At 40.2% G+C, this 18,358-nt stretch overlaps 1 protein-coding gene across 1 annotated transcript; it reads left to right on the forward strand.

The window, feature by feature from the left end:
- Positions 1–2,570: 2,570 nt before the first annotated feature.
- On the forward strand, positions 2,571–18,213 carry LOC117662199 (vomeronasal type-2 receptor 26-like). The gene is made up of 5 exons (XM_060690936.2): positions 2,571–2,658; positions 5,183–5,354; positions 8,657–8,948; positions 16,063–16,189; positions 17,126–18,213. The coding sequence occupies exons 1-5, from the start codon at positions 2,571–2,573 to the stop codon at positions 18,031–18,033; spliced, it is 1,587 nt and encodes a 528-aa protein (XP_060546919.1). The 3' UTR covers positions 18,034–18,213.
- Positions 18,214–18,358: the final 145 nt, after the last annotated feature.

Raw genomic sequence — 18,358 nt, forward strand, 5'->3', positions numbered from 1 at the left:
CCAGCATAATCTCCTCCATACCTCCAACTATTATTTGGCTGATTTCCAGCATATTTTATTTTGGCTGATTTCCAGCATATTCTCCTCCAGAACTCCAACTCGTGTTTCGCTGGTACCCAGCATCTCTTATTTTAACTTTTTCCTTGCAGTATATTTGTCAATTATTTAGCTGTTTCCCAATATACTCTTCCAAATTAATTCTCAAAACATTTCATAATATTAATCATTTCCAGCATACATTAAATTCTTAATTAATAATATTTTCATCCAGTAATACATTAATCAGTTGTATTTACCCTTCTCAAATTTGTTTAGAAATTAGAATTAAAACATGTTACATCAAACAATAAATTTTCTTAGATTTATTTCATACTGGTATATACTCTTGTGTTTTTATACAAATATCATTTTTAACCACTTATACATCGATCCTCTATTTTAATTACCTTCTTTTATTTCCCATCTTTGTTACTTCAGGATCCCTCCTGTTTTTATCTAAAAATCATTTATATATTTAGCTTATAAACATTACATTTTAATTTTATCTGCTTTATTTCTTCATTTCCCTATCTGTCCATAAATGTTCCACTTCAAAGTCCCTATTTCCATATTAGAAACTCCATATATCACTTTAATTTTTTTATAACAGCTGCTCCATATAAAATCCATCAGCTTCCTTCCTTTTGTTCCTGCACCACATCTTTTGTTGCTAAGCCAGTTAGTTTCAATTTTAATAAATCCAGTGTATTTCTTCTTTCTTTGTAAAGTCACCCAAAGACAGAATAGGAGTCTCCAAAGTCTAAAAGTCTATAGTTAATTTCAAAGTAATCCAAAGTAAATAGCAATTCAAAGTGTTTCTTTTCCAAACAGAAGGAGGATCTCTAAAATCCAAATTCCACTTAGTCACAGCAGTCCCCATTTTATAGCTATTATGTAACCATCCATTTGTCTCTCTTCTTTAACTTCCCAAAGGTGTTAAATCCCGAAATAATGCTTCTCAAATCCATTCCAGTTAAAGAAAAAAAAAGAAATAAAACAAACAAACCAATTTTCTATTTTGTTAGAAGCCAATTCTTCCAACTCAGTTATACTAAAGCAAAATCTTTAATGGGTCTTTGTTTCTAATTGTAACAATCAGCTTCTTTTCTTTTATTGCTATGCCATTTTCTTTCATTCCTGTGCCAGCTAGTTTCAATTTTAGTAGTTCCATTATATTTCTTCTTTCTTTCAACCAATAAAACCGCCCATAATCAAATTAGGAATCCCCAAAGTCAAAAACCCTTGGTTATTTTCAAAGTAATGCAATTTAGATAACAAAACACATTGTTTCTCTTTCAAGCCAAAAGCAATCTACAATTCACACTTCCACTTAGTCACAGCAATTCTCCATTTTGTCAATTATGTGGTCATCTGGTTTGTCTCTGTTCTTTTAGCTGTTAAAGTTATCAGGTTCCTATTTATCGCTTTTTTCTTTCTCCAAGAGTAATCTAATCCAATTTTAAAAAGTTTCTCAATTTTCTAACTTGTTTCAATAAACAGATTATTCCAAATTGGTCTGTAATAAAATAAGCTCCTTAATGGGTCTTTTCCTCCTGCAAATTATTTTACTAGATCTTCTTGCCCCACAGATCCATAGCCGCTATTTAAGGCCGGGGGGTTATTTGTAAAAATCCATGTTCTAGCGTTGTTCCTGCCTGGGTTGGTGTCACTCACCCGGCTTCCGAACACTTCACTCTTTTCTTCTTTCTTCCTCCTGGACAGTGCTTCTCTGGTTTGCCCCGGCTTCGAGGCAGCCGCCATGGCTGCCGCACCCCCGCCACCGACTCAGAGGGTTTCATCCGGCCTCTGAGGAACTTGCCTGTTCCTCTCGGCCGTCCAAGGTGTCCTTCTCTTTCCCCTGTCCCTACAGGACAAGTTCAGTCCGCAGACCTGTTGGCGGCGGTTTGACAGTCGGGGTTTTCGCGGGGCTCATTAGACCCCCCCCCACTACTTCCCTGACTAAATTGCCACAGTGCCAAACCGGAAGTCCTCTTTTGCATCCTTTTGGTTTAGGATCAGTTTATAGATAAAGTATTAGTTGTGAAATTTTTCCTGTTCTGGCTTCTTCATTTTCCTCACCAAATAAAACTTGATGAAATAAATAATAAATTAGATGAAAAGTCTGGGCCTCATTTCAATTTAGAAGCAAAAAGCTGCTTTGGAGCACCTTCAAACCACCATATTTTCAGCAGATAAACTCTTAATGGCTTCTCAATATCTTAGAACTGGCAGTCCCAGAATGCTCTCCTGAAGCAGCGAAGATCTCTTTTTCAATAATATTCAAACAATGTATCCTTTTTAAAATATATATTTTAAAGGTGTTATCTAAACCAGGAAGTGTATTTATTTTATTTATTTATTATTTTATTTATTGAATTTATATTGTCACCTATTCACATGTTGAGATTCAAGGCGGCTTACAGAATATAAAACCTAATTTAAAACAATAAAACTAATAAAAAGAATCAAATATATTAATAAAATAAAATAAAATCATCCCCACCCACCCTGCCTCGGCGATAGTAGATCACATGAGCCATTTAATGGGCTCCATGCTGCTCTGGGTTCCTCAGGCCCGCTGGCAGAACGAGATCATCAGCCCCTTCCAGAAGAGTGTTAGTGTGGGGGCCATTCTAATCTCTGGAGGAATGATTTTCCAGAGGGAGGGAGAAGGCCCTTCTTCTAGGTCCCACCAGGACCCGCCACACATTTGAAGATTTGAAAATAAGTAAGTCAACCACACTACAATAACAATAACAACAACAACAACAACAACAACAATAACTTTATTGTCATTATACATGTATACACAGTATACCCATACAACAAAATTCAAAGACCAGGTCCAACACACATAACAATCCCCAAACACACTCCCACCCACCACAATTCCGCACCCTAAACCACCCAAACATCCACACAACAGACCAAGTAATGCTGTCCAACAGCTCACTGATGGTGGCCCTTTAGTTCATTGTTGAGTGCAATTATAGCTCTGGGATAAAAACTATTCAGAAGATGTGTGGTCCAAGTTTTAATGTCTATAATATATATACTATAATATCAGATCTCAACTCAGAAGTCTTATGTTATAAGCTGCCAGAATCATTGGATACGAGAAGGGCAGGGAAGGCAGGAAGGCAGGAAGGGAGGCAGGGAGGGAGGGAGGGAGGGAGGGAGGGAGGGAGGAAGGAAGGAAGGAAGGAAGGAAGGAAGGAAGGAAGGAAGGAAGGAAGGAAAATAAAATGAGAGGTTTACAGTCCTGCCACTTAGCAGACCGGAACACAAAAGATGACTGTCCGAACAATCTATTTCTCTCTAGCAGGGACAGGAGGATTCAGTTGATGCGTATCAGTTCATTATCATTGTTTAGCAGAAAGGCAGAAATTTAAGGAAAAGGAAGCATCTCTGTTGAATGACAGTGCCTTCACAACACATAAGATAGGAATTGTATTAGTGATTGAACCGAGATCAACCAGGGGGCAAGCTAATATTACTAGATATGGTCCTTTCTAATAGCTGAAAGCAAGATCAGTAGACAAAGCAGACTCATAAGAGTCTTGAGCAATTTTATTTTGGGTTCTGTTTAGCAAGTTAGACTAGAAATCAGGAGGCGAGTTCAAATGCCATCTAAGACACAGAAGCCAGCTGAGTAATTTTTGGGCCAGTCACTCACGCTAAGGCCAACTTGTCAGAGTTTATTGCAGAAATCAAATCCAGAAAGCACACACACAGGTAACTGATTCATCAAGATTCATTAACTTCTCTTTATATGTATGAAACAAACAAACAAATAAGTAAATAAATTTTATTTATAAATAAACTTCTCTTTATACACATGAAATAGATTTACAATACCAAAAACAGGTTTTCCAACATGGTAGCAAGTACAAGCAAACACAGACAGAGGAGAGAACAGTTTCAGTTTCAATTCAGCAGAACAGACTAGTTTCGGTTTCAGAGCTGAGCACAGAGCTAAGCCAAGCCCAAGCTCCAAATCTGTTTTGGTCACCAATCAGCTCCCATTGGCTGACTTAGCTGCTATCCCTATACATTGGCAGATCTTGTTATTGAGCCCTATTCCAGTTTATGAATATTCTGACACAACTCATCACACAGAGGTTGCTACTGTGGGGAAGAGGAAGGTGTGTGTGATATGTTTACTGTCTTGAGCTATGGGGATTTTGCAGTAAACTTCTCCTGGATTGAGGAGGGAATGGAGATTTTACAGTATTTTTCCCCTGGAGTGGGGTGGAAATGGAGATTTTTATTTTTATTTATTTTAGTTTTTATTTTAATTTGATTTATATGCCGCCCTTCTCCGGAGACTCAGGGCGGCTTACAATGCGTTAAGCAATAGCCTTTATCCTTTTGTATATTTATACAAAGTCAGCTTATTGCCCCCACAACTGGGTCCTCATTTTACCTACCTTATAAAGGATGGAAGGCTGAGTCAACCTTGAGACTGGCAAGATTCGAACCTGCAGTAATTGCAGGCAGCTGTGTTAATAACAGGGTGCATTAAACCACTGTACTACCAAGGCTCCAAGATTTTACAGTATCCTTCCCCTGCCACACCCACTAAGTCAAGCCATGCCCACCAAGTCACACCCACAGAACCAGTAGTAAAAAAAAAATGAAACCTACCACTGGTTGCACCACATGATCACTTTTGACATCTTGCCTGCAGGAATTTTTGTTCTTTTGAAACTTTTTCAGGGGAAAAAAAACTTTTACTGAAGCATGTAGGGGGAAACATTGTTTTCTTCTGCTACATGGACATCTAATAATAAATAGGAGCTTAAATTCCCCATAATTATCCAATTGATGCTGATTACTTGGAGAACTCCTCCAGGTGAGAAGGGATTTTTTTTTTTTGGTAGTAACTACCCAAATAGTGAATTAAGTTTAAGGAATAATGTTGATCTCTGCTGGAACTTTTATGGCAGGGATTTTAAAGCACCTGGGACTCCTGAATTACTGATGAAGCTGGCATTCTTGGACAAGCCAGCTTAGAAGATCACAGTAGAACACCAACACTTGAATGATTGTAAAGGAAGAGGTGACTTGATGCTAAGGAGAAGATGTGAATGGGAGAGAATGAAGTTTATTTTTTCAATTCTCATGCTGCTTCCTTCAGCAGGGTGTGATGCTCCGGCTGCTAAATGCATAATCAGTGACCCTCGGAAAATCAACCACAAGTATTATCAGTCAGGGGATGCGATCATAGCTGGCATTAGTTCGCAGAGCTACATATTTTCCAACCCTCTCAACTTCAAAAGGCATCCTGCTTTTGAACTCTTTGATGACCTCATGTAAGCAACTGGTAATTTACACCAAATATTCCAGGTGGTATGGGCTTCTCCCTAGTCTTTGACAGTAAGAGCAAGCATGACTTTTCAATCATTAGCATTAAGGGATAATAGTGTGATTTATGCTTCAGTGGGTCAGAATTTTTATCCAATTTAAAGAACTGTCTGAACACCTTCTTACCCCTTTCAATAACACTCCTGAGCAAAGTAACAAGTTAAGTGGGTGGAAATTACTGTTGCTGATTCTGCTTCCCACTCTGTCTCCTGTTATTATTATTAGTGTCATGACAATTCCTCTGTAATTTGCAATACATTAGATTGAAATTATTCATTTCGCTTTCTTGGTGTAGGCAAAGGAATATCAATGCTAACTTATTTTCCTTAGAAAAACACCAATTTTTCGTTATGAATTGCAAAATTAAAAAATAAATAAATAAACTGATTGTATTTAATAATGAATACCTAATCTGCAGACTAGAGAGATTGCAAAGATATAATTCTATAAACAATATATCAAGATGGGATTTTGTAATTGTGCAGAACAGAAGATGAAGCAAGCATGACTTTTCAATCATTAGCATGAAGGGATTGTTGTTTTTGTGAAGTAGTTTCTGACCCATCGTGACCCCATGGACAACATTTCTCCAGGCCTTCCTGTCCTCTATCATCCTCTGGAGTCCACGCCTACTGCTTCAGTGACTCCGTCCAGCCACCTCGTTCTCTGTCGTCCCCTTTTTCTTTTGCCCTCAATCTTTCCCAGCATTAGGCTCTTCTCCAGTGAGTATTAAGGATATAGTGTGATTTATGCTTTAATGGCTCAGAATTATTTATTCAAATTAAAGGACTATTAGAAATGTGAACACATTCTCACCAATTTAGTTAACATTCCTGAGTAAGTGACAATGGATAGAAATGATTGGGACTGATTCCACTACCCATTCTGTGTCATTAATATTCTCCCGATAGTTCTGTAATTTGCAATAAATTTCATGAGAATTATTCATTTCACTTTTTTGGTACAGTAAAGAAAAATTGATGCTAACTTATTTCCCCATTAAAAAATACCCAAAATACTTTCATTGTGAACTGTGAAATTAAAGGTAACTGAACATATTTAATAACTAATTAAGTAATAGCTACTCCGGAGAACAGAGAGATCACAAAGACATAATTCCATAAACAATGTCAGGATGGGATTTTGTTATTGTGCAGGACAGAAGATGAATTTCTTTAGCACTGTTGAGGACCGACTAAACTAATTGCGCCAAAACTAGGATGTTCAACTGAATTGAAATCTAAAACATCTATTAATAAAGCATGCAATCCATGACTAAATCGTGCAAGGATATGTGGTTGGTATAACACTTTCCTTTATTGTGACCAAATCTAGGCTCACCTAAATCAAAGTTGCATAAGTTTATTTGCATGCATACAAACAATAACATAGTATATATTGGGCCCAAGCAAAGCTTTAATACTTCATTAAATGCCAATGAGCAAAACCAGAACCAGGGCTTATATATCTTTGGCCTATGCGATTGAAAGACAAAGAAAGGCAGAAGCAAAACAAAGAAAAATGTAGACACTGTAAAAATCATGGTATAATGTTGGAATATTTTAGATAAACCCATTTGTGTGACCATATTATAATTTATTTCTAATTTAGTATGCTAACTATACTGTCTTTGAGTTATTGTTAGTGAATAGAAACAACTTGGGCCATAGGTTCCTGACTGAGTTTTCTCCCTGTCACCATTCAGGATTTAATTCAACTTTCTGCAAATGTTTTCTTACAAGAGAATTTTAGATAGATCTGAATGGCCTTTAAGATCTATTTCAATATGTCTGGGGAGCATCCCATAGGTTTGATAATGAATGTAGTTTCAAGTATTCAAGGAGGGGACCCTTTACCACCACACTGGAAAGACCCCAAATCATATGCTATTTTCTTTCATAAATGTTCTCTTGTTAGAAATGAAAATTAGCATTCTAGCTGTAATTAGTTCATCGCGTAGTTTCAATGGCGAGGTCGTGATATTTTGTGATTTTTTTCCAGTTCTTTTTCTTTGACTGGCGGATTATTATTATTATTATTATTATTATTATTATTATTATTATTATTATTTTATTTATTTATTTTGTCAACCATGTATAAGATAACAAATATTCATATAAACGTGATTACAGGAAACGTGATACGAATAAGTGGGGACAGTAAGACAGAGATGGTAGGCACATTGGTGCATTTATGCATGTCAATAATAATAATAATAATAATAATAATAATAATAATAATAATAATAATAATAATAATAATAATAATAATTTTATTTCTATACTGCCCTTCTCCCGAAGGACTCAGGGCGGTGTACAGCCTGATTAAAAGCACAAAGACAAACAAAATTTAAAAATAATTAAAATTATTAAATAATTGGCTCAATTATAAAACCCCCAAATTTAAAATCCCACATTTAAAACCAATTAAAATCTTTACATTGATAGCCCGGCCTGGCGGAACAACAAGGTTTTGAGGGCACAGCGAAATACACGGAGGTCGGAGATCTTACGCATTTCTGGGGGCAGTTCATTCCAAAGGGCAGGGGCTCCCACAGAGAAGGCCCTCCTGGGTGTCGCCAGCCGACATAATTTGGCTGATGGCACCCTGAGGGGATCCTCTCTGTGGGAGTGAACTGGCCGGTGGGAGGCTACTGGTGGCAGAAGATGGTCTCGAAGGTACCCAGGTCCGATGCTATGGAGCACTTTAAAGGTGGTAACCAACACCTTGAATTGCACCCGGAAGAGCACTGGGAACCAGTGCAGCTCACGCAGGAGGGATGTCACGTGGGCACAACGAGTTGCGCCCATAACCACCCGCGTGGCCGCATTCTGGACCAGTTGGAGCCTCTGGGTGCTTTTCAATGGGAGCCCCATATATGATCCACTAATATTTATTCATTAGACTGATATAGCCTCCATATCAGTTAAAACACAGGCAGTTCAAGGCAGCAATATAAAACCAAAGCATAAAAAAAAAATACCATAAAAATACTGGCACCACAACCAATTTGCCCTGATGCAGTCAACTACATCATCTTCAAGCTGTCTTTTCACCCTGTGCCAGTGCCAGTGCTTGTGTGAACCAGGACTTTATGGCCTTCTAGAAGGTTAAGGAGATGTGGACCTGCTAAAACTCAGGGGCCAGGATGCTCCACAGGAACAGACTGCTATGGAAAAGGCAGGTGACCAAAGGAATCTAGCAAGCCTTAAATTGAGACAATCCATTGCAGATTTAAATCTCATTGCAGATTTGTGACTCAGACCTACCAGCACATCTTGGCTTTTGTCTTTGCTGTGAAGGAAATCAATGAGAATATCCAGATGTTGCATAACATCTCCCTGGGTTTCAGCATTTATAATGACTACTTCACTGGAAGCTTAACTTATCTTACTTCCCTGAAGCTTCTGTCTACATGGGGCAAGTTCATTCCAAACTACAGATGTGATGTCCAAGGTACTACTGTGGCTGTCATTGGAGGACCCAACTCCAAAGCATGTCTTTTCATGGCAACCATCCTGAGCATCTACAAGTTACCACAGGTAAATTGTCTCCCCATGTTTTTCCATTTTTCTTGCACATATGTATTTTCACAACCAGTATGAATGATTCTTATAAACAGAGAGCATGAATCAAATGAAAAATGACCACTTAATCTATCTGTATATATATACCACATCTGCACATCCATAACTGTCTGCTTTGGCTCTGCAACCAAGCAAGACAAACACAGATTTCAACAAATAATTAGAACTGCAGAAAAAACAATTGCTACCTGCCTTCCATTAAGCATCTGTATACTGCATAAGTCAAAAAGACGGCTGTGAAAATATCTACAGACCCCTCACATCCTGGACATAAATTGTTTCAACTTCTACCCTCAAAATGATGCTATATAGAGCACTGCACACCAGAACCACAAGACACAAGGACAGTTTTTCCCCGAATGCCATCACTCTGCTTAGCAACTAATTCCTACAACACTGTCAAATAATTTACTAAGTCTGTATTGCTATTCTTCTTCTCTTCCTTACTAGTATCTATCTCTTCCCAGTTATTACTATAACCATGTTGCTTGCATCTTCCAATTTATATTGTTTTTCTTTGTTTCCTAGTATGATTTAATAGCTCATTAGTAACACTGACTATCACCAAGTGTTGTATATTTTTATTCTTGATGAATGTATTTTATTTTCCTTATGTACACTGATAGCATATACAGCAAAGACAAATTCCTTGTGTGTCCAATCACACTTGGCCAATAAAGAATTCTATTCTATTCTATTCTATTCTATTCTATTCTATTCTATTCTATTCTATTCTATTCTATTCTATTCTATTCTATTCCTTTAAAAATAGAGAAAAGTTAAGTTTCATTGTAACAGGACTGAGTCCTACAACTTTTCAATTTTTTTTCACCCAGTTTCAGAATATTAGATAAATACCCACCATTCAGACATTAAAATTTTACCTACTTAATCTTTCCCTTCTTTATAGCTTGGATATGGTTCTTCTCCTGTGATTAATGACCCATCCCAGCAAGCCTTCTTCAAATGGATGTTCCCTAACAGAAACCAACAGTATATGGGAATACTCCAGTTGCTTTCACTTTTCAGATGGACCTGGATTGGTGTCATTTTTATACAGGATGACAATGGCCTAAGGTTTGTACAGAATGAACTTCCCAAATTTTCCCAGGGAGGCATCTGCTTTGATTTTGTTGAACCATTGCCAACCTTGTATTTTAAAACAGGCATTTATGAAATGATAGAAGCATGGGTCAAAATATACAAATTGATCATTAATAGCCCAGCCAATGTTGTGTTCTTACATGGTGAAATTCACACTACAATCTTTTTGAGAATGTTTCCCCAAATTGCAGAACTTGAAAACATACCAACGAAAGCAAACAAAGTCTGGATAATGACTGCACAGATGGAACTCACTTCTGTTCCCTTTCAACGTTCTTCGGATCTAGATATCCTTCATGGTGCCCTAGCCTTTGCAATTCACTCCCAGGATGTGGTGGGTTTCCAAAATTTTCTTCAGATGAGAAACCCTAATGTGGAAACCACAGATGGTTTTATTAAGGACTTTTGGAAACAAGCATTTCTCTGTTCCTTCCCAACAACCTTGGAAGAGGAAAATGTCTGGAATCACTGCAGTGGAAATGAGAAACTAGAGGATCTTCCTAGGTCTGTCTTTGACATGAGCATAACTCCCCATAGCTATAGCATCTACAATGCAGTTTATGCTGTGGCCCATGCATTGCAATCTATGACTTCATTGAAGTTCAAAACCAGAACTATGTCAGAGGAAGGACAGAAGCAGCTCTTGAATCAACAGTTGTGGCAGGTAATAAATATCCTGAATACACAAATAGACATTGGACAACCATATCTACTTAAGCCGATTCTCTATTAAGTTGATATTTTTGTATGATATTTAGAATGGAATGGGCCATCTTGCCATGTCTAATAAGTGGCTGCCAATTCGCCACCAACAATTTGCCATGGGACAATTCAATGCAAGATAGCAATAGCACTTAGACTTATATACCACTTCACACTGCTTTACAGCCCTCTCTAAGCAGTTTACATAGTCAGCCTATTGACCCCAACAATCTGGGTCCTCATTTTACTCACCTCGGAAGGATGGAAAGGCTGAGTCAATCTTGAGCCGGTTGGAATTGAACTGCCAAACTGCTGGCAATCAGCAGTCAACAGAAGTAGCCTGCAATACTGCACTCTAACTACTGCGCCACCACAGCTCTTAATTATAAGATAACAATTAATACTAATAATACAATAATGTATAAGAATACAATTAACAACAACAACAATATAACTAATAATATTACTAATAATTTTAAAAGAGGAATATGTTTAGAATATAGTTATCTCGAGTTGGCCATGGCAAGTTGGCTGCGGTGAGTTTTCCTAGACTTGCTCTTAGAAGTGGCATTGCCTTTTTCGCAGTTGTCATTGTTTACAAAATGTTACTATGATGGATTTAGAGAGTCTGGAGATCTAAATCCAATAGAAATGATTCTTCAATGTTCTATTCAATACCAAGAGAGAGCAAGGATCAAAAAGAAAGTTAAGGATTGATTTTGTTGCCTCTTTAATTATTTGTGTTTCTGCTAATCTCAGCCAGTGGTGAAATGTAAAATCTGTTACTACTGGTTCTGTGGTGCTTGGTGGTGGTGGGGTAATGTGACTGGGTGGGTGTGGCCAACCTTTTTTTTCTTTTAAAAGCATTTTTTCTACTTCTTCGGCTGAAGAGGTTGTAAAAAAATGCTTTTAAAAGCCTCTGATGATCAAGCAACTCAGCTGGGATCATCAGAGGCTTTTAAAAGCATTTTTTTCGTACCTCTTCAGCTGAAGAGTTGCAGAAAAAAAATGCTTTTAAAAGCCTCTCCCAGCTGAGCTGCACAATCATCAGAGGAGCATTTCACCCCTGATTTCAGCTCCCTTCCTATTGCTTTTCTTGGGCATACACAGAAAGGGAGCACATGTTGCTTGCTCCTGGCAGGAAGTAGTTAGCTAGATGATAGACTTTGCTTATTCCTATAATTTATTACATTGTAATGCATTGTAATTATTGCTCATATCAGATTCCCATTGCAAGGAATGTTTGTATGCATGCCTAGAATTCTTCAGCTCCCAATATATATGTGGTGGCTACTTATTATGTTTATTCCTCAATTTGATATGTTATTAAGTACAAAGGAATACAGCTTTCCCACTGTAACACAATTGTAGGAAGCACAATAGGAGAGAAAAAAAAGCATGCATGAGAAGACTAACTTGTATTGGTAGACTCCCAAATCAGAGTAAGGAATAGTAGAGGCGATTCCAATGATGAAAAGAAAATGTGAGAAATTTGATTTTTTTCTTCCCACCCCCCCCCCCCAATTTTAGTGGGTCACCAGGACAAATATCAAGATGCTTGTATTTTGTTTTTTGTTTGATTAGTTATTATTTTTTAATGAACTAGATTCTTGGAAGTAGTGATAGTTTTACTTTAAATCTATATTTTGTTTTTAGCATAGGCTTATTATAAGTAATTCAATAATTTATTATTTATTTATTTATTTTATTAAATTTTTATACTGCCCTTCTCCTGCAGGACTCAGGGCGGTGAACAGCCAAAAATAAAAAACATCCAATACAAAATTTAAAATTATTAAAAGAATTAAACAAATTTTGGCCCAGATTTAAAAACATCCCAACTAAAATCCATTACAATTAAAATATCTAAGGGGGGGAGGGGGGTTATGCCAGCCCAGCTTGGTGAAATAGAAAAGTTTTGAGGGCACAGCGAAAAGCACAGAGATCTGGTATCCTACGTATCTCCGGGGGCAGGCTGTTCCAGAGGGCAGGTGCTGCCACAGAGAAGGCCCTCCCCCTGGGGGTCGTCAGCCGACATTGCCTGGCTGACGGCACCCTGAGGAGTCCCTCTCTGTGGGAGCATACTGGCCGGTGGGAGGCTATCGGTGACAGAAGGCGGTCTCGTAAGTACCCAGGCCCTGTGTCATGGAGCACTTTAAAGATGGTAACCAACACCTTGAAGCACACCCGGAAGACCAATGCAGCTCACGCAGGAGGGATGTCACATGGGAGCAGCCCATCACTCCCATAATCTCCCGCGCGGCCGCATTCTGCACCAGTTGGAGCCTCCGGGTGCTCCCCAAGGGGAGCCCCATGTAGAGAGCATTGCAGTAGTCCAGACGGGAAGTGACGAGAGCCTGAGTGACTGTGCGTAAGGAGTCCCAATCCAGAAAAGGACGCAACTGGCGAATCAGGCAAACCTGATGAAAAGCCCCCCTGGCCACAGCCATCATATGCTCTTCTAAAGACATCCGGGCATCCAGGAGGACGCCCAAGTTGCGAGCCCTCTCCGAGGGGGCCAGTAACTCGCCCCCAATAGCCAGCGATGGAACCATCTGGCTATATCGGGACACCGCAAGCCACAGCCGCTCGGTCTCGGTTGAGTCGAAGCCTGTTTCTCCCCATCCAGACCCGCACGGCCTCCAGGCACCAGGACATCACTTCAAGGGCATCGTTGGGACAGCCTGGGGTGGAAATGTACAGCTGAGTATGATCAGTGTACTGATGGAACTCCACCCCAAAACCACGGGTGATCTCACCCAGCAGCTTCACATAAATGTTGAACAGAAGGGGTGAGAGGACCGACCCCTGCAGCACCCCACAAAAAAGGTGCCTCGGGATCAACCTCTGCCCCCCTGCCAACACCGACTGCGACTGGTCAGAGAGATAAGAGGAGAACCACTGTAGGATGGTGCCCCCCACCCCCAACCCCCCTAACTGGTGCAGCATGATACCATGGTCGATGGTATCAAAAGCCACTGAGAGATCTAACAGGACTAGGATAGAGGAACAACCCCTATCCCGAGCCCTCCAGAGATCATCCACCAACGTGACCAATGCCGTTTCTGTGCTGTGCCCAGGCCTGAACCTGGACTGGAGCGGATCTAGATAGACAGCTTCATCCAGGTACTGAGGAAGCTGTCGCGCCACCACACTCTCAACAACCTTTGTCACAAAGCAAAGGTTGGAGACCAGACGATAGTTAGCCAAAACAGCTGGATCCAGAGAGGGCTTCTTGAGGAGGGCCCTCATCACTGCCTCTTTCAAGGTGGACGGCAAGACACCCTCACTCAAAGAAGTGTTAATAATCCCCTGGAGCCAGCCTCGTGTAACCTCCCGGGAAGCCAGCACCAACCAGGAGGGACACGGGTCCAATAAACATGTGATCACATTCAGCTGTCCCAGTATCCTGTCCACGTCCTCAGGAGCGACAGGATCGAATTCTTCCCAAATGACATTCTCAAGACTGGCCTCCATCATCCAGTCTGTACCTACCCAGTCAGAGACCACGCCTTCCCGAATCTGAGTGATTTTATCGTGCAGATACTGGACAAAATCCTCAGCCCGACCCTATAAGGGATCCTCCCACGCTCTTGGATGGAGGAGGGAGCGGGTCACCCTAAACAGGGCGGCTGAGCAGTTATCTGCAGATGTGATAAGAGTGGAAAAATAGTAACATTTTGCCGCTTTTATCGCCACTAGGTAAGTCTTAATATGAGATCTTACCAGTGTTCGGTCAGATTCGGAACGGCTAGACCTCCAACTGCTCTCCAGGTGTCTTCTCGGGCGCTTCATCTCCCTCAGCTCCTCAGAGAACCAAGGAGCCAGGTAAACTCGGCGACGGGTCAGAGGCTGCAAAGGCACGACTCGGTCCAAAGCGTCAGTGGCTGCCCTATCCCAGGCGGCCACCAATTCTTCAGCCGAGTCATGAGTCAGAGCCTCAGGGAATGGCCCAAGCTCCATCTGGATCCAGATGGAGCACTTGACTACATTGTTTGATCATGATTAAACAATGTTTGATCATGATTATTGTTAGTTTGAGTACAAGATTAATTATATTTTGTGAAATATTCTCACTTTCTATTATCATTTGTATTATTTTTCTAATGCATTTTGCTTTATTTTTATACTCAATTTAGTTCCATCGCTATCTAAGAAAAGTCTCATTTAACAACAGCGTTGGAGAAATGATTTCCTTTGATGAAAATGGGAACCTGGAAGTAGGATTTGATATTGTCAACTGGGTCACATTTCCAAATCTAAGTCTACATCGAGTCAAAGTGGGAAGATTTGATTTCAGAACTCCCAAAGGACAAGTATTCAGTGTTGATACCAGCTCTATTAGGTGGCCAAGGATTTTTAGACAGGTATTTTCCAGATAAACTTGGGATCATCACTATTCAGGATGCAGATAATCAAAATAGTTGTATAGCCAGACATTTTCTCAGCCCTCTTTCTGACTCATGAAATATACTGGTCTTCTATGGAAGGTAGGCTGATTGCCAGGGGTGGGATTCAGTCAGTTTAGACTGGTTTGGGCAAATCGGATATTAATTTTAATCTGGTTTGCCAAACCGGTTGTTCCAAGAACTGGCTGACTCCGCCCACCCCTTCCACCCCTCCCAAGAGTCTCCATGTGGCCCTTTTGGATGCCAGGTATATGCAGGGCGCACATGGAGACTCTGGGAAGGCGAAAAATTAACCTACCGGAAGTCCAGAAACACGCCTGTTTCCGCCCTCCGGAGGGCCTCTAGTGCCTGGGGAAGGCCCTTTTCGCTCTCCCGGAGGCTCCAGGAAAGCCTCCAGAGTCTAGGGAGGGTGAAAACACCCTCCGCCGTGATGCAGGAGGCCAAGTAGGCCACACCCCCATGGCCATGCCCACCCAGCAACCAGGCAGCAAACCGGTTGCTGAAATTTTTCAATCCCACCCCTACTTGTTGCAATTGTTTTTTCTGTAGGCCTAATTATCTGTTAAAGTCTGTACCTGTCCTTATACTAAACCTGACAGTTATAGAAGTACAAATGACATACTCAATAATTGCTCTGTAGAACTGTACGAACAACACCTCAGCCAGTCTGAACTTTCTGACTTGATGCAGAAATAACAATATTTGTTGTGCCCTTTTAACAATGGTTGTAATGTTAGGTGTGCATTTCAAATCATAAGGAGATTATGGAGCTAAAAAAACCTGTATTATGTGACTATCCCAACACCAAACAAACACTTAAGGATTCTGCTTTGTCTGTTTCTCTTTGTGCCCAGGCCCAGCCTCTGTCTTTGTGCAATGAACCCTGTCATAAAGGTCACAGCAAGACGAAGAAAGAAGGGAAGCCATTTTGTTGTTACGATTGCCTTCCATGCCCAAGAGGAAAAGTTTCAAATCAAATGGGTAAGGATCTTGTTGTGGAAGAAGGAATTAAAGAGAAACATTCCTTTAGGGCAGACAGAATCAGTTTATTTATTTATTGCAATAAAGGATCAGACCTGGTATCGTTACCAAAGGAAGTCTGAACGAACGCATGAAACGAACATCTCAGTTTTTATACATGGTCAGACAAAGGATTCTGTGAAGTCAGCATTTCTTATTATCACAAGACATTTGTTACACAAAATGACATACCTTAATTACTGAGTTTGTTACTATCTTTGCCAAACAGTTATAATTCTTTTTAGAAGTTACTGAAGCATAGATTCAAATTATCTTCTTGTTGAAACAATAATTTGGTCATCTCCGTTTCTCTGAGCTTCAAAGTGTAAATCAGCAGACTGTCTTTATCTGTGACAACTGAGGGGCAACTGAGGGGCCTCTCCTCACTGATTCTACATCAAAGAAGGAATGTGTCTGCCTTTTATTTCAACTGGATACATTTGCAAGCACAATTTCTCTTCTACAATACTATGAACAAAGAGGGCCCTTCAGTGATCATCTAGCTGGACCCGCTTTTCCTATTTTAATCTCATGGACTGCATTTGAAATTGGGAGTGAGTTGTGATGTTCAGATATTATGATATACAAATCAGGTTGAATAGAAATTGGGCCTGACAGAAATAGAAATTCAACCTTTTTCTTTGTGTCGATGCCAGAAGGATTTCTAGGATCCAGTGTGAGTGTGTTTCCCAGAGTTTCTGACGAAAGGGTGCATGGAAACTGACTGACTGAACAACAAGCACATTGATGTTAGGCCTGCATAATACTTAAAAAGTACACACACACGATTGTTTGAGAATCATGCAATTTTCTTTGGAGTTCAGATTATGCATTGAAGGGTTCTTTCTATCTTGTTTCAGACAGTCTAAATAAAGAGATTTGGTGTTACCTTTTCAGACTTGGAATCTTGTTACCAGTGTCCAGAGGATCACTATCCCAGCAAAACCCAGGATCAGTGCCTCAAAAGAAAGATCAGCTTCCTATCTTTCCATGAGCCTTTGGGGATCACCTTGGCCATTGTTGCTCTTTTATTTTCCTCCATTACAGCTCTGGTCCTCACAGTCTTCATTCAGCACAAGGATACTCCAATCGTCAAGGCCAACAACCGAGGCCTCAGCTACACCCTCCTGGCCTCCCTTTTGCTTTCCTTTCTCTGTCCTTTGCTTTTCATTGGTCGGCCTCAGAGGGCAACCTGTCTCCTTCGCCAAACTGCTTTTGGCATCATCTTCTCTGTGGCAGTTTCTTGCGTGGTGGCCAAAACACTCACTGTGGTCCTAGCTTTCATGGCCACCAGGCCAGGTTCTCAGATGAGGTCATGGGTTGGAAAAAGGCTGGCACTTTTTATAGTGCTTTCCTGCTCTTTCATTCAAGCCACTCTCTGTACTGTTTGGCTGGCAAGCTCCGCTCCCTTCCCAGATCTTGACATGCACTCTCTGCCTACAGAAATGGTCCTGGAGTGCAAAGAAGGCTCCACTGCCATGTTTTATTGTGTTCTGGGTTTCATTGGCCTCTTGGCTATGATCAGCTTTACAGTGGCTTTCCTTGGCAGGAACCTCCCAGACAGTTTCAACGAAGCCAAATTTATCACCCTCAGCATGCTGCTCTTTTGCAGTGTCTGGATCTCTTTTGCTCCAGCCTACCAGAGCACCAAAGGAAAATACACGGTGGCTGTGGAGATCTTCTCTATCTTAGCCTCAGGTGCTGGATTATTGGTCCTGATTTTCTCCCCCAAAGTTTACATCATCTTGATAAGACCTGAGTTGAATAACAGGCAACAACTCATGCAAAAAATCCTCATTAACTGAGTTAAAGGAATCAAGTCTTCTACGCATTTAGAGCAGTGACTGTTGCCAGCAATAACATGTGCCTTAAGTGCTTTTGAAAATGAAATGTTTGTGTATTAGTGTAAAATAAAATGTATAATTTTCCATGTCTTTCCATTCTACCATGCCTATGGTGGAATAATTAAAGCATTATAGAGATAAAGTCTATCACACAATATGGACAAACTTCCTGATTTTGACAGCTTTAAACATTGAACTGCCCTGAAGCTATAAGATTCAATGAGTCACAGTACTTAGCAATTATACTTAATGAAGAAAATATTGAAAAGCGTAAACAGGAAATATT

Source organism: Pantherophis guttatus, chromosome 4, assembly GCF_059756535.1.
Source record: "Pantherophis guttatus breed Tessera chromosome 4, ASM5975653v1, whole genome shotgun sequence".
Lineage (NCBI taxonomy): Eukaryota > Metazoa > Chordata > Lepidosauria > Squamata > Colubridae > Pantherophis > Pantherophis guttatus.

What these genes read in the sequence shown, in the direction of transcription:
- LOC117662199 (XM_060690936.2), top strand. Translation starts at nt 2,571, where the DNA reads ATGAGCCATTTAATGGGCTCCATGCTGCTCTGGGTTCCTCAGGCCCGC. An exon ending in GAACTCTTTGATGACCTCAT is followed by an intron (nt 5,355 to 8,656) that starts GTAAGCAACTGG and finishes ATCTCATTGCAG; the next exon opens with ATTTGTGACTCAGACCTACC. An exon ending in GCATCTACAAGTTACCACAG is followed by an intron (nt 8,949 to 16,062) that starts GTAAATTGTCTC and finishes CTTTGTGCCCAG; the next exon opens with GCCCAGCCTCTGTCTTTGTG.